This window comes from Bubalus kerabau, chromosome 16 (genome assembly GCF_029407905.1).
Source record: "Bubalus kerabau isolate K-KA32 ecotype Philippines breed swamp buffalo chromosome 16, PCC_UOA_SB_1v2, whole genome shotgun sequence".
Classification (NCBI taxonomy): domain Eukaryota; kingdom Metazoa; phylum Chordata; class Mammalia; order Artiodactyla; family Bovidae; genus Bubalus; species Bubalus kerabau.
Window position 1 is genome coordinate 76,055,968 of NC_073639.1, and position 15,735 is coordinate 76,071,702.

The 15,735-nt window shown below is 51.0% G+C and overlaps 1 protein-coding gene across 1 annotated transcript in view; it reads right to left on the reverse strand.

The window, feature by feature from the left end:
• Window positions 1-15,735, reverse strand: part of LOC129629805 (sodium/glucose cotransporter 1-like) — a 47,889-nt gene that overhangs the window by 4,878 nt on the left and 27,276 nt on the right. Inside the window, exons 9-12 of the mRNA XM_055549969.1 lie at window positions 12,336-12,471; window positions 9,761-9,868; window positions 8,506-8,656; window positions 1,176-1,344 (exon numbers count right to left, since the gene is read on the reverse strand). Coding sequence (XP_055405944.1) covers window positions 1,176-1,344; window positions 8,506-8,656; window positions 9,761-9,868; window positions 12,336-12,471 — 564 coding nt within the window. The remainder of the gene's footprint in view (window positions 1-1,175; window positions 1,345-8,505; window positions 8,657-9,760; window positions 9,869-12,335; window positions 12,472-15,735) is intronic.

A 15,735-nucleotide genomic window follows, 5' to 3' on the forward strand; every position in this document is an offset into this window, starting at 1 on the left:
TTTATTGAAGGAGACGTGCAGGAAAGGGAAGACCAAGGGACAGATGAGGGTGAGAAAGAGGGCCTGGAGAAGTTCTCTAGGCCAAGGAAGGGACCCACAACATGCTATAACCTTGGACCAGGGTAGCCGGAGAGCCACTGACAAGCTCCCCAGTTTCCCTCGGTGGCAGGCCCCAACACCCCGAGAGTGACTCAGAGGTGGGAGGCAGACCGTTCTGACCGCCTGCTCCTCTTGCCCACGCCCCTCCCAAGCAAGCACAGGGAGGAGCATTTCCAGAACCCAGATGCCCCCTCACCCCTTTCTCGGTGCTAAACTGAGTCCTGGTGAGCTGAGCTGTGGCTTGGTGGTAAAGAATCCACGCCAATGCACGAGACTCAGGTCTCATGTGGGTTTAATCCTTGGGTTGGGAAGATCTCCTGGAGGAGGAAATAGCAACCTACTGCAGTATTTTTGTCTGGAAAATCCCATGGACACAGGAGCCTGGTGGGCTACAGTCCACGGGGGTCACAAAGAATCAGACACGACTGAGTGACTGAGCGTGCACCCACGAGCTGAGCAGAGCAGAAAGCTCTAGCCAAGTGGCCTGGAGGACTGGACACCTGGCCTGAGCCTGCAGGAGGCAGCAGCCAGATGGAGGTGGACAGAGAGTCTCATGGCAAAGCAAAGACTCCGTGGGGAAGGACAGGGGCCACAGAGGGCAGGGGACAGGCGGTCAGCACCGCACGTGACCAGCAGCGGCCAGGCCCGGGGGCTGCGTGCGGAGAGGCCAGGGCCGGTGGGCAGGCAGGAGCCAGGTCTCAGAGGCGCTGAGCTCAGAATGCGTGCAAGGCAGGAGAAACAAGTCAGGATGTGACTCAACTAACCAGTGAAAACGTTCTGGCAAACCATGCTTCCAGTCTTATGGGTGAGATGATCGAACCATTAGTTGGGACCTTTATCTAGTTCTACATGTGGTGGAAGAGACGGCCTTTGTGCAGGGAAGGTGGTAGGAGCCTGGGGCTGAACATCCCCCTGAGTGTCTGACATCTCTGAGCAGGAAAGCATCCTCCTGCAGAGGCCAACAGCAGAGGGCCCTCCTGCGGCTAGACAAGCGTGCACCGCACGGCTGGAGGCGGGCGGCCTTGGGAGGGCGAGCCTGCCTTCCACCAGCCCACCCCGCTGTGTGAGCCACCCACCTGCTCAGTGACCCTCTTGCAGAAGATGGCCAGCAGGAACGTGGCGGCCACGGGCGGCGTCAGGTAGCTCAGCAGCGCGTGCATGTACTCAAACAGCTGCTCCCTGTGAGCCACCTGCAGGGCAGGCACCCAGGCGACGGAGACAGCGAGCAGGACTATAACAAAAAACCTGCAAGTTCAACCAAAAGTCAACGACACTGAGAGGAGTTTGTGCTTGTTTTTTTAACCAGCCAATAAAACATCTGCAAACCATAAACTATGAGCTAGTTCTAATCACACCTTAGGGTAAATTTGGATGCCCGTTCCTTAAGTGTGGCAGAGGAGACAGCATACCCCTAAACATTAACGGGACCCGAGGGTTCTTAAAACCCCTTCAACTTGCGGACTGGATCGTGCATAGATTTTCATCACGTTTGGAGGGTGTGTCTTGAGGTGGTCATGCTTAAAATATACAATACATGGAAAATGTTACTTTCTTGAGGGATAACACATTTCTACACATTTCAAATGGAGCAGTGATGCACCTGACTTTACAGATTGGTGTCAGCTCCCTTAAGCCCTCGGTTGCTCATGCAGGAAAACTGCCCAACAGTCCACAATGAGCAACCGAGCAACAGGTAAAAGACAGAAAATGCTGAGCAAAGATTCCATTGCCTACAGAGGGAACCGCCTAGGGCTTTCCACTGAAAGCAGAGAGTGTGTCTGGGACTAAGAATTTGCTACATGACTAGAGAAAACTGACGCCGAGTCACACTGCTGCTGCTGCTGCTGCTAAGTCGCTTCAGTCGTGTCCGACTCTGTGCGACCCCATAGACGGCAGCCCACCAGGCTCCCCGTCCCTGGGATTCTCCAAGCAAGAACACTGGAGTGGGTTGCCATTTCCTTCTCCAATGCGTCAAAGTGAAAAGTGAAAGTGAAGTCGCTCAGTCGTGTCCAACTCCTAGCGACCCCACGGACTGCAGCCCACCAGGCTCCTCCGTCCATGGGATTTTCCAGGCAAGAGTACTGGAGTGGGGTGCCATTGCCTTCTCCGCAGAGTCACACTGACCAAGCATGAACGCCAGGCCCCCCTGTGTCAGCCTAGAGGGGTGGGGTGGGGACGGAGATGGGAAGGAGGTTCACAAGGAGGGGAGACATGTATACCTACGCCTGATTCATGCTGAGGTTTGACAGAAAACAACAAGATTCCATAGAGCAATTATCCTTCAATAAAAAATAAATTAATTTAAAAAAAAACAGGCCTCCTTAAATTCAAGGGAATCGGCTAGGAATTTACCTGCATACTTGAACAAAAGCCAGTATTCTTCAGAGGAACATGATCCAGAATTTCTACTATTATCTACAATGTTAAGTATATAATAAAACTTTTCTATGAATGGGGAGAAGTAAGAAAATGTAACCTACAGTCAAGGAAAACAGACGTCAAAAGAAATCGACCCCAAGATGGTTCAGGTATTAAAATGACCAAAGACTTCAAGCAACTGCTACGGTTATCTTAAAGGATTTAGACAAAAGGATAGTTATGAGTGAACAATGGGAAATCAAGGCAGAAAATGGAATACCAGAGAAAATTTTAAAACGAACGAAACAGACACTCCAGAACTAGAATTCAAGTTGAAAATATGAAATGAAAAATTCACAGGTTGGCCTGAACAGTAAATTGGAAATGGCAGAAGAAAGGGCCAGTATCCTCAAGGGAGACTGATGAAAATCGAAACTGAAGAACACAGAGAAAAAAGCTTTAAAAATAAACAGTGCCTCAATGAGCTGTGGGACAATATCAAAAGGCTAATATGTGTGCAAGCAGAAGAGGGACGCAGCAGACAGATATGCAGAGAGATAATGGTCAACAATTTCCCAGATCTGGTGAAAAACATTAATTTGCAGATTAAGAATTTCAGCAAAACCCAACCAGCACATCCAGAACAAAACTGTTGAAAACCAAAAATGAAGAGAAAATTGTAAAAACCCAGGAAAGAAGACGCATTACATACACAGAGCAGTACTATGAATTATAGATGACTTCTGATCAGAGAGAAGAGGAACTCGGACAACTTTAACAGCAGTAATAATAGAATTAAAAATGGACAAAGGGCCTGATAAACAGTTTTCCAAAGAAGATATTCAAATGGCCAACAGGTACATGAAAAGGTGCTCAACATCACTAATCAGGGAAAGGACAAGCTACAGTGAGATGCCATCTCATACCCGTGAGAACGGCTGCCGTCAGAGAGACCAGAGGTGAAGCGCTGGCCAGGAGGGGAGAAGAGGCAACGCGGGGCACTGCTGCTGTGAGTGTGAACTGCTGCAGCCGCCACGGAAAACAGGATGGAGGCTCCGCAAGAAACCAAAAAGAGAGCTCCACTTCAGGTTAGTTCAAGTAGTCGCCCAGTCGTGTCTGACTCTTTTTGACCCCATGGACTGCAGCACGCCAGGCCTCCCTGTCCATCACCAACTCTCAGAGCTCACTCACACTCATGCCCATCGAGTTGGTGATGCCATTCAACCATCTCATCCTCTGTGGTCCCCTTCTCCTCCTGCCTTCAATCTTTCCCAGCATCAGGGTCTTTTCCAAGGAGTCAGTTCTTCGCATCAGGTGGCCAAAGTTTTGGAGTTTCAGCTTCAGCATCAGTCCTTCCAATGAATATTCAGAACTGATTTCCTTTAGGATGGACTCGTTGGATCTCCTTGCTGTCCAAGGGACTCTCAAGAGTCTTCTCCAACACCACAGTTCAAAAGCATCAATTCTTCGTCACTCAGCTTTCTTTATAGTCCAACTCTCACATCCATACATGACCACAGGAAAAACCATAGCCTTGACTAGACGGACGTTTGTCAGCAAACTACTGTCTCTTTTGAATATGCTGTCGAGGCTGCTCATAGCTTTCCTTCCAGGGAGCAAGCGCCTTTTAATTTCACAGCTGCAGTCACCATCTGCAGTGATTTTCAAGCCCAAGAAAATAAAGTCTCTCACTGTTTCCACTGTTTCTCATCTATTTCCCATGAAGTGGTGGGACTGGATGCCATGATCTTAGTTTTCTGAATGTTGAGTTTTAAGCCAACTTCTTCACTCTCTTCTTTCACTTTCATGAAGAGGCTCTTCTTCACTTTCTGCCAGAAGGGTGGTGTCAGCTACATATCTGAGGTTATTGATATTTCTCCCGGCAATCTTGATTCCAGCTTGTGCTTCCTCCAGCCCAGTGTTTCTCATGATGTACTCTGCATATAAGTTAAATAAGCAGGGTGACAATATACAGCCTTGACATACTCCTTTTCCTATTTGGAACCAGTCTGTTCCATGTCCAGTTCTAACTGTTGCTTCCTGACCTGCATACAGGTTTCTCAAGAGGCAGGTCAGGTGATCTGGTAATTCGCATCTCTTTCAGAATTTCCCACACTTTATTGTGATCCACACAGTCAAAGGCTTTGGCGTAGCCAATAAAGCAGAAATGGATATTTTTCTGGAACTCTCTTGCTTTTTTGATGATCCAGCAGATGTTGGCAATTTGATCTCTGGTTCCTCTACCTTTTCTAAATCCCACTTGAACATCTGGAAGTTCATGGTTCAGGTACTGTTGAAGCCTGGCTTGGAGAATTTTGAGCATTACTTTACTAGCGTGTGAGATGAGTGCAAATGTGTGGTAGTTTGAACATTCTTTGGCATTGCCCTTCTTTGGGATTGGAATGAAAACTTACGTTTTCCAGTCATGTAGCCATTGCTGAGTTTTCCAAAATTTGCTGGCACATTGAGTGCAGCACTTTAACAGCATCATCTTTTAGGATTTGAAATAGCTCAACTCGAATTTCATCACCTCCACTAGCTTTGTTCATAGTGATGCTTCCCAAGGCCCACCTGACTTCACATTCCAGGATGTCTGGCTCTGGGTGAGTGATCAGACAATCGTAGTTATCTGGGTCATTAAGATCTTTTTTGTATAGCTCCTCTGAGTATTCTTGCCACCTCTTCTTAATATCTTTTGCATCTGTTAAGTCCGTACCATTTCTGTCCTTTATTGTGCCCATCTTTGCATGAAATACCACATGACCTGGCGATTTCACTTCTGGGTATATATCGAAAGGAAACACGGATCGCTACCTTGAAGAGATCGCTGTACACTTTACACTGTTTTTAATAGCCAGGACATAGAAAAGCCTAAATGTTCATCAACAGGTGAATGAATAAAGAATATGTGGTACATGTACACAGCCTATTTTTTTCTTTTATTTTTTCCCCCCACACCTCAAGGCATGTGAGATCTGTTCCCTGACCAGGGATTCAACGTGAGCCCCCTGCATTGGAACCACAGAGTTTTAACCACTGGACCACCAGGGAAATCACTCTATTGTTTTCTGTTCAACCTGCCTTTCACTTAATTTTTATTCTTCTGACTTCCTTTGGGCTAATCAAATATTTTATTGGCTAGTTCGTATTTTACTGACTTGTTACACATCCTTGAACTGTCCTTATATCGTTCAGTCTAGAGGCCACACATGCACCCTTGACACGCCTCAGTCTGGTACCAGAGAACCTGAGGCTGTTTACACTCCATGCAGCCCCTTCTCGCTCCCTCTGGGATTCCCGGTGTGTTCTGCTCCCCTGTGCTGCTGTTCCCACGGACGTTTTTCCTTACTGATGTCAGCACTCGCTCTCTCCCATTTCCCATATACTCCCCCTTTATGGCACTCTCCATCCTTCTCTGAAGGTCAATTCTTCCATCCAGGTTATTTTTCCTGCAGCCTAAGACTCCCCTTTCAGTTCAGTTCAGTTCAGTCGCTCAGTCATGTCCGATTCTTTGCGACCCCATGAACCGCAGCACCCCAGGCCTCCCTGTCCATCACCAACTCCCGGAGTTCATTCAGACTCAAGTCCATCGAGTCAGTGATGCCATCCAGCCATCTCATCCTCTGGCATCCCCTTCTCCTCCTGCCCTCAATCCCTCCCAGCATCAAAGTCTTTTCCTTTGGTATTTCTTATCATGAAATTCCAATGGAATACATTCTCTCAACTTGCATTTATCAGAAAACATGTTTGTTTCACTTTCACTCCAGAGGCTATTCTGATGGGTACTGAATTTCAGGTGGGCAGTGTGTTCCTAGCACTTGAGGATGTCATTCCACTGTCTCCCGGCCTCTACAGTTTCTGCTGAAAACTCCACTATGCGTCTCTGTCGCCCTTTTGGAGGCGATGCGATTCACTTCCTTCTGGCTGCTCTATAGGTCTCCTGTCTCCATCTCCAGCAGTTCCACCACCACGCGGTCTGGGTATGGTCTCCTTTGTATCTATCCTGCCGGAGATTTGTGGAATTTCTTGCATCTCTGGATAGTTGTCCAGACATTTGGAACATTCTTGGTTGTTATCTTTTCGAAATTGCTTCTGCGGTCACACATATATAATTACAGAGACATAATGTATTACATTCATCTGTGTCCCCCGTGCATCTTTTTTTCCTTCATGCTTTATTTTGGATATTGCTGATTGACCCATTTTCAAGCCACTTACTGTGTCTTCTGCTTCAGCCAATCACTTGTTAACCCATCGAACTGTTTTCTTTCTAACTCAGTTGTTTAGCTGCGTCAGGTCTTCGCTGCAGCGCGCAGGGTCTCTGTGTAACATACGATCCTTCATAGCGTGTGGGCTTAGTTACCCTGAGGCATGTGGGGTCCCTGACCAGGGATCAAGCCTGCCTCCCCTGCATTGCGAGGGGGATTCTTAACCACTGGACGAGCCGGGAAGTCTCCACCATTGAGTTCTTAATTTCAGATACTTGTTTTTCAATTCTAGACCTCCTCATTTTTACAAATTCTAATTTTTTGGGAAAGTTCCCAATTCTTTCCGTCTATTTTCTTGTACATATTAATCCTGGTTATTTCAAAGTCTTTGTCCGCTAGCTTCACCTGTAGGTCTACTTTTACATGTATGATACACTGGATTTCACACATGTGGTAGTATAAATACAGCGGTGAGGAGGGACATTCTCTCCTTGTTTCTTTCTAGCTCCATCAGACATGACTTGATTTTTAGGGCGATACAGATATATTTTACTGGGTTGAAAGGTACCTACTTTATGAAATACTTGTTCACCATCTGGATATATATGATTTTCCTCTTTTGATCCATTAATATGGTGAGGTGTGTTACCACACTTTCTAATATTGAACCACTCTTGCACTTCTGGAAAATAACCACAGCTGGCAATGAAATGTCATTCTGTTCTTTTTAGTATTTTGTTGGATTTGTGTCCACTATTTTATTTTCTATTTTTGCATTGGTATTTAACAGTGAGACGAGGCTTTAGCTTTAATTTCTTCTGTGCTGTACTTGTTAGGTTTTGGCATCAATATCTTGAGCTTTATAAAATGAGTATGTCTTCTCTTTCTCCCCATATTCTTTAACAATTTACATAAAACTTGTATCTGTTTCTTAAAGTTTCTCACAAAAGTGCTTTTTAAAGAGTGAAATGCTAATCAAAATGTCACAGCAAACTCAATTTGCAGGGGTCACACAGGTAAGACAGTGAGCAAGAGGCGCGGAGCGCAGAGAGCATTTGAGGTTCAACGCAGGCCAAGTTCAGTGTGTGGGGCTCGAGGTGGGTCACCCTACGGAGGTGACAAGGCCCGTGTCTACATGTTCGTACCCCTGCCTTATGCCCAGCATTTGTGGCCTCCTGGTTGATGGTGTAGCCCTGAGACGGGTGAGTTCTGCTTACCACGTGGTCAGGCAGACCAGCTCCCTTTTCTGAGCCACTACCCCCCATTTGTATAGGAAGAACAAGAACTAAAATTTACCTTTAAAGGCTGTCCTGAGGACTGAAAGAGACCCTGGAATAATGAACACACACTCGTTCATGAGGACTACTTTGGGGGGTATGTTAATAAACTATGCTCATTATCACTGTGCTCACCACTTAATTTTCTCCCAAGTGGAAACAATTTCCTTTGTGATTATAAAAGCAATACATCTTCAGTGCCAAACTGCAACAAAAAACAAACAGCACCATTCCACATGTAAAAACGCTAGCTCTATACACAGTTCAGCTCAGTCGCTCATTTGTGTCCGACTCCTTGCGACCCTCATGAACCCCAGCACGCCAGGCCTCACTGTCCATCACCAACTCCCAGAGTTTACTGAAACTCATGTCCATCGAGTCGGTGATGCCATCCAACCATCTCATCCTCTGTCATCGCCTTCTCCTCCCACCTTCGATCTTCCCCAGCATCAGGCTCTTTTCTACTGAGTCAGTTCTGAGAGCCTAAATGTATCACGTAATGACTTATCGGGGGCATCATTTCACTGACAGCAGAAACCCGTGAGATTAGAGGAGTACTTCACCTTCCTGTTATCATGAGCTCCTTTTTAGTGGCCGTGGGCCGGATCTGGGGGTAGATGTCCATGGTGAACACAGCGCTGGCACTACTGTATACGGCAGTCAGGGAGGACGTGAGCGAGGCCCAGAGGGCAGACACCACCAAGCCGCGGACGCCTGCGGGAGGAGAACACCGCCTGGGCCTCCAGCTCCCCGGCCGCCCCAGGAGGTGCCCGAAGCCTGCCGAGGAGCATTCCCACGCGCTGAATCTCGCGCAGGGTGGCAGTCCAGCCAAGATGGGTCCGTGCATGAAGCCTGCCCTTGCTCGGTGACAAGCCTCGCAGTCTCCGGCTGGGTCCTTATAACCAGGGTGGTCACTCTAGACGGCCCCCCTGCAGCCCTGTGGAAAGGAAACCACGCTGTCCCCCTTTAACACACGAGACCCAGAGGGCCAGGCCATTAAGCAAGTGACACAGCTCCTGGGCCTCGCTGTTCCCATCTGCAAGGTGGGTTTAAAAGTGCATCCCACACAGGGCTGTGGTTAAGGTGAAGACAGCGCCCAGCGCTGGGCCAGCGCCCAGCGGACGCCAGCTGTAAACATGATGAGCTCCGCTTCTGGCTGAAAGGCTGCTCAGCGGCAGCGGCGTCTGTGGGTGAGTCCCTCCTGCAGTCAGGAGAGCCGGGGGTAACAGGGCCCGTGCAACAGCGCCCCCCACCCCGAGTCATCAGGGACGTGGGCCGGGCCACGCAGCCCTCCCACTGCCCCACGGCCCAGGCCGCAGCCCCCGTGCACAGACACAGGCTCAGCTGGCGAAGCCAGGTAACCTCCTTCCTGAGCTGTGGGGCGGCTGGCGCTTCCTCCAGTGGGATTGTCTACATCATATCTCAGGGGAATCAATGTCTCCATGTTGTTGGCCTGCTGGTACACAAAGCTAATGTGGAATTTTAAGAAGCCTGTACTCTTGGCTCGGCTCCTCTGGAGGTGGGGAAGCAGGTGAGAGGAAAGCCACCCCTCTGTCGTCCCACTGGCCCAAGCCCCCTGCCAGCGGGATGCCACCTTGCTCCCCTCTGTGTCTCCATGAACCATCTGTGGTGGCAGGGTGGGGAGGGTACAGGCTCGGTGGGTGCAAATGCTGGTGAGACCCGAGAGTCCAAGTGAGGAAGCAAGAGGAGGCCCCAAGGCTCCAGCGACGCGGAGGGCCTCTGCCACAGCCTCGCCTCCCCTGGGGCCCTCACTCCGGACCGTCCGCTCCCGGCCCCGGGCGCAGCTCCACTGCTTACCGCTAGGCAGAAGCTCCACCACCAGTAGGGGGTAGGCGATGGGGCTGCAGCTGGCCTGGATGCCACAGTACTTCTTACACTCTGAAGGCACAGCACACGCCACCTCATCTGCAAAGAGAGACGGTCGCACCAGCACGGGCCCGGCTCACCAGGGGCTCAGGGTGCAAGTCGGGGGAGGCGGGGCTTCTGCCAGTTCACCGCTTAACCCTGAGACCCCAACAAGCCTTCCGGTGACCCAGTCGGGTGTTGGAAAAGCAAACAATGATTCAGCCTCACACTGACTGGAGGGCCACTCGACCTTCTCCCTTCGTCTCGCAGGGGCTGTTATTTCAGAGGATTTGGGGAGAAATGTGGACAAAGGCAAGTAAATAAAGGAAAGTGATGGGCCATCGAGAGCTCTATTCAAATCCCATAAAGAGCTACCACCTGAGAGAAAAGCAGAAACGAGGAATCCTCGTGGACTAGGAAGAGGCAGGTAGGCCTGGGTTCACTCGGAGAGCAAGCAGTTTCACAGGGGAGGTCAGGGGAGCACGGGAAAACCAAGGGGCGGCTTGTCCTCTGCCTGGCCCCACCCCCGGCCAGCAGGCCCCCAGTCCCTCTCAGTGTGGTCCGAGAAGGGCCCCCGGGCCCCTGGCCATTCTGGACACGCCTTCCCCCACAGGGACTGGCCCCTGCCACTCAAGTGGGCTCCCTGAGACTCGCCTGGCATTTATGCCCAGGCGCAGAAAGGAAGCACTCTTTCCGGGGCTTTCTGGGCTGGAGGTTGGAAGCCTGGCGCCACTGGTGGTCAACTCACAACAGAGAGACTGCGAGAAGACCAGCTTGAAGGAAGTAAAACGCACATCATTTTCAGTCTAGAGCCCAAACAAACACGGGGACCGCCACAGCAGACCAGACTGACAAACCTCCAACGTGGGGGCATGCAAACCCCAGCTCTGGCCGCCTGAGACACAGAATCTAGGCCAGAGGCCTTCGCGTTACTGGAAAGCCACCCTCTCCCAGGAAGCGGGTGGAGGCCCAGCTTTCGTGCTGAGCGCCCCTCTGGCTCTATTCAAATCCCAGGCGTGTGGATACCATCGCAGAGTCTGGCTCTTTCTAGGACTGAGAACAAGTGGTCCCAGGCCCCTTGCCTCCCAGGCCCAAGTGCAGTCCCCAGGGCACCTGGTGGGTAGGTAGAGGTGGGGGGTGGGGGGCGTGGGCGAGGGAGGCTGGCTCTTCCTGCGTCCTGCAGCCCTCCACCGCCCCCCAAGCCACCTCTAGAGTCCAGGAGTCACAGGATTTTGCCCAGTCTTCCTCCTCAGTAGGTGGGGTGGTCTGTGCTGTGCAGAGGGGCTGCGGAGGCAGGGCTGCCAAGCCCAGGGGACTCTGGGGTCCTAGGGAGCACGGGGGAGGGGACTAATTTTTTTTATATAGTTTACAGACTTTTTTTTTAATGCGGATCATTTTTTTAAGTCTTTACTGAATGTGTTATAATACTACTTCTGTTTATGTTTTGGTTTTCTGGCTGAGAGGCACCGGGGATCTCAGCTCCCTGACCAGGGACCGAACCCATGCTGGAGGGCAGCGTCTTAACCAGTGGGCCACAAGGGAAGTCCCATGGGGCCTGTTTTCTACCCTCTGAGGGGACACCACCTATGAGGCTCCAGAAAGCGCCGCCTGACAGCCAGAGAGCAGACCTGGGATGCGGAGATGGAGCACGCCTCTCTGCTGGGACTGGAAGGAGTCAGCGCTAAGAGCAGCACGTCTCCAGGGCAGACTGGCGGCTGGACCATGCTGAGCCACGTCTCCTGCACCTGCCCCTTCATCTGCCGGGGCTGTCGGACACTGCGGCAGAAGACTCCACAGGAGCGGCCGGCTCTGCCCCAGTGGCCGCGCCAGCAGAGTACGTGCGCCATAAAGGTGTAGAACGTGTTCGTCGCTCAGTCATGTCCGACTCGATGCGACCCCGCGGATTGCAGCCTGCCAGGCTCCCCTGTCCGTGGGATTCTCCGGGCAAGAATACTGGAGTGGGCTGCCATGCCCTTCTCCCCATAAAGGTTTAAGGGGTAAACAAACCTAGTGCCAAGAGGCAGCACAACCAGTAAAACAGGGCTGAAGGGGAGGTGAGGGACATCACAAAATTAGGACGGCTTGTTCAGGGAAGCGGGGACGTTTCCGTGGTGCTGAATGGAAAGAACGTGGGTTGTTCTGGGGTTCCACACACATGCTTCCCCTGGGCTGAGAGGGGTGATGGCACCTGGCACCCGGGAGGGCCCGCACAGTGATGCCCGCGGTGAGCTCCCCGAGGCCGGGCCTCAGCCCCACACAGAGGCCCAGCAGCGGCTGCAGGCAGGGTCAGCCTCTTCCCCCTGCCGATTTGCCGCTCTGCCATTTCTCTCTTGCCACCTACCTCCACGGTCCCTGCCAGACTTCTTTTCAGCCACACCCCTCATCTAAACCCATGGGCCCCCAAGAAAGCACCCTGGGGCACCCTGACACCAGCAGGCTGCAGGGGACCTGACAGCCCCAGGCCCTCCCGAGGCCAGAGAGCCAGGAAGTCGCTCAGTGTGAACGAGCACAGCAGAGCAGGAGTTACCTGTGTACAGGACACGGCTGATCATTCCTGGCATGACGATGCTGAACATGGGCAACAGCTTCAGGAACCCGCACAAGACGCAGCCGCCTTTCACGTGGGACAAGTTCTTCCCTGCCAGGCAGCCCTGGACGAAAATCTGCAGAGGAAACGTGGGGGCGGCGTGGGGGGGGGTGCTTTCTCAGAGTGTGTGAGCCTGGGCCGCCTCTGCACAGACAGGACAGGACGGCTGGGACCTGCAGCAGCAGCAGGGGGTGCCCTGGGGCGGGAAGCGGGGTGCCGACCGCTCACCCCACTCATCCGGTGCCCCGGGGCACGCAGGGCCTCAGGAGACACGTGTGACAGAGCAGCGCGTCCTGCTGGGCGCACAGCTGCCCGAGCGGATGGGGGCAGCCTGCCCTTGGCCTCATTGCTAGAGCTGCACGCCCAGCGCAGCGGTGCGGCACTTACCAGCTGCCCCCGGCAAGGACAAGACTCCCGCCCAGAGGACACAGAGTGCCTCTGCCCGGGACATCAGTCCCAGCACAGGTGTGTCCCTCGCAACAAATGGGCGTTCAGAGCTAGGGCCAACCTCACTCGTCTCAGCAGAAACCAACCAGTGCAGACCCTGACACGCAAAGTCTCCTGGGGGCACGTCACAGCCCGTGTCATGGCGCTCTAAGAGGCGGTGTGCGCTCAGCCCGAGCAGGAGTGCGCGCGGGCAGATGGAGAAGCACGTGAGAAAGAACACGCAGACGTGGTCCGCTGCATCAAGAAGAGGCAGTATTCTGTAGGAGCTGAAATGATGTGCTCAAGGCATACTGAAATAATGGGGAGAAACGCTCGGAGCATGACGCTGACTAAAAGGCACAGAGTGCAGCAGAGGCGCTGACACCGTGACTCTGTGCTTAGAGAAAGTCCACAGGGGTAAACCGGGGCGGCGACAGCAGCTAATCCTGACGGGTAGGATTTTCCTGTTTTTCTCTAATGCTTTCTTGCTTTTCCAAATGCATTACTTTATTAGTAGAAGGAAGAACCCCAGAGTGGTCCTGCCTCATGCAACAGGCACTGCTTCTCAGGGGGCCAGGCGTCATCCTGCTGCCCGCCCCCCGGCACCCTGGGGGCCTCTGCTGGGCTGCTGGGCTGCACTTCCTTTTTCTCCTTAGCCCTGCGCACAGAGGACACGGGCTCTAAGCGAGGGGCGGGAGGAGGGCTGGGGCTGAAGCCAACTCTTATTCTGAGGACAGGACAGCCGTGAGGCATGAAGGCGCTGCATGCAGAAAGCCCTGAGCACTCGCGCAGGTGGTTATGTGTCACTAAGTGGGGCGATGGGTGAACTCTTGTTTAAACGGCGGGCACTGTTGTTCAGTCAGTGAGTTCTGTCTAACTTTGCGACCCCATGGACTGCAGCACACCAGGCTTCCCTGTCCTTCACCATCTCCTAGTTTGCTCAGACTCATGTCCATTGAGTCAATGATGCCCTTCAACCATCTCATCCTCTGTCATCCCCTTCTCCTCCTGCTCTCAACCTTTCCCAGCATCAGGGTCTTTTCCAATGAGTCAGTTCTTCACATCAGGTGGTCAAAGTAGTGGAGCTTCAGCTTCAGTATCAGTTCTTCCAATGAATATTCAGGGTTGATTTCCTCTAGGACTGACTGGTTTGATCTCCTTCCTGTCCAAAGGACTCTCCAGTCTTCTCCAGCACCACAGTTCGAAAGCATCAATTCTTTGGTGCTCTGCCTTCCTTAGTTTTCAACTCTCACATCTGTATATGATTACTGGAAAGACTATACAGATCTTTGCTGGCAAAGTGATGTCTCTGCTTTTTAATATACTATCTAGGTTTGTCATAGCTTTCCTTCCAAGAAGCAACAGTCTTCTGATTTCTTGGCTACAGTCACCATCCACAGCGGTAGGCAAAGGAAAACAGTTTTCCTTCTGTCCGTTTCTTTGCCTCTTTTTTAAATAAAATTTTTTCTTAAATCATTTTCTTTACTAGTTTGGAAGTTAGAGATGCTACTTTAATGCTTTTAATAATTACCTGTAACATTTTAACATGGATACAACTTCAGATCTAAAGAAAACCAGTATTCGCACACTCAACAATTTCAGGCGCACAGACAGATTTAACTCCAATTGTGGTTTCCGAGTTTAGCTCCGTTCTGTTTTACTTCCCATGAGCATAATTACAATGACTTTCAGGCACTGCTTTAGATCTGTGCATGTGCTGGCCAGCATCTCTATAACCATCCCTTCTGCTCTCCAGGACCTCCTTTTCCCTTATGCACCTCATTCAGTATCTAGGGACGGTTATGCCTTTACTTTTATTATGTTTAAAATATTTATTTGGCTGTGCCGGGTCTTAGTTGCAGCATGTGGGATCTAGTTCCCAGACTAGGGATTGAATCTGGGCCCCCTGCATTGGGAGAGTGGAGTCTCAGCCACTGGACCACCAGGATAGTCCCAGTACGACTTTATTTTGCCCTCAGATCAGATCAGATCAGTCGCTCAGTCGTGTCTGACTCTTTGCGACCCCATGAATCTCAACACGCCAGGCCTCCCTGTCCATCACCAACTCCCGGAGTTATTTCAGACTCATGTCCATCGAGTCAGTGATGCCATCCAGCCATCTCATCCTCTGTTGTCCCCTTCTCCTCCTGCCCCCAATCCCTCCCAGCATCAGAGTCTTTTCCAATGAGTCAACTCTTCGCATGAGGTGGCCAAAGTACTAGAGTTTCAGCTTTAGTATCATTCCTTCCAAAGAAATCCCAGGGCTGATCTCCTTCAGAATGGACTGCTTGGATCTCCTTGCAGTCCAAGGGACTCTCAAGAGTCTTCTCCAACACTACAGTTCAAAAGCATCAATTCTTGGGTGCTCAGCCTTCTTCACAGTCCAACTCTCACATCCATACATGACCACAGGAAAAACCATAGCCTTGACTAGACGAACTTTTGTTGGCAAGATAATGTCTCTGCTTTTGAATATGCTATCTAGGTTGGTCATAACTTTCCTTCCAAGGAGTAAGCGTCTTTTAATCTCATGGCTGCAGTCACCATCTGCAGTGATTTTGGAGCCCAGAAAAATAAAGTTTGACACTGTTTCCACTGTTTCCCCATCTATTTCCCATGAAGTGATGGGACCGGATGCCATGATCTTTGTTTTCTGAATGTTGAGCTTTAAGCCAACTTTTTCACTCTCCACTTTCACTTTCACTTTCACCAAGAGGCTTTTGAGTTCCTCTTCACTTTCTGCCATAAGGGTGGTGTCATCTGCATATCTGAGGTTATTGATATTTCTCCCGGCAATCTTGATTCGAGCTTGTGTTTCTTCCAGTCCAGCGTTTCTCATGATGTACTCTGCATATAAGTTAAATAAACAGGGTGACAATATACAGCCTTGACGAACTCCTTTTCCTCTTTGGAA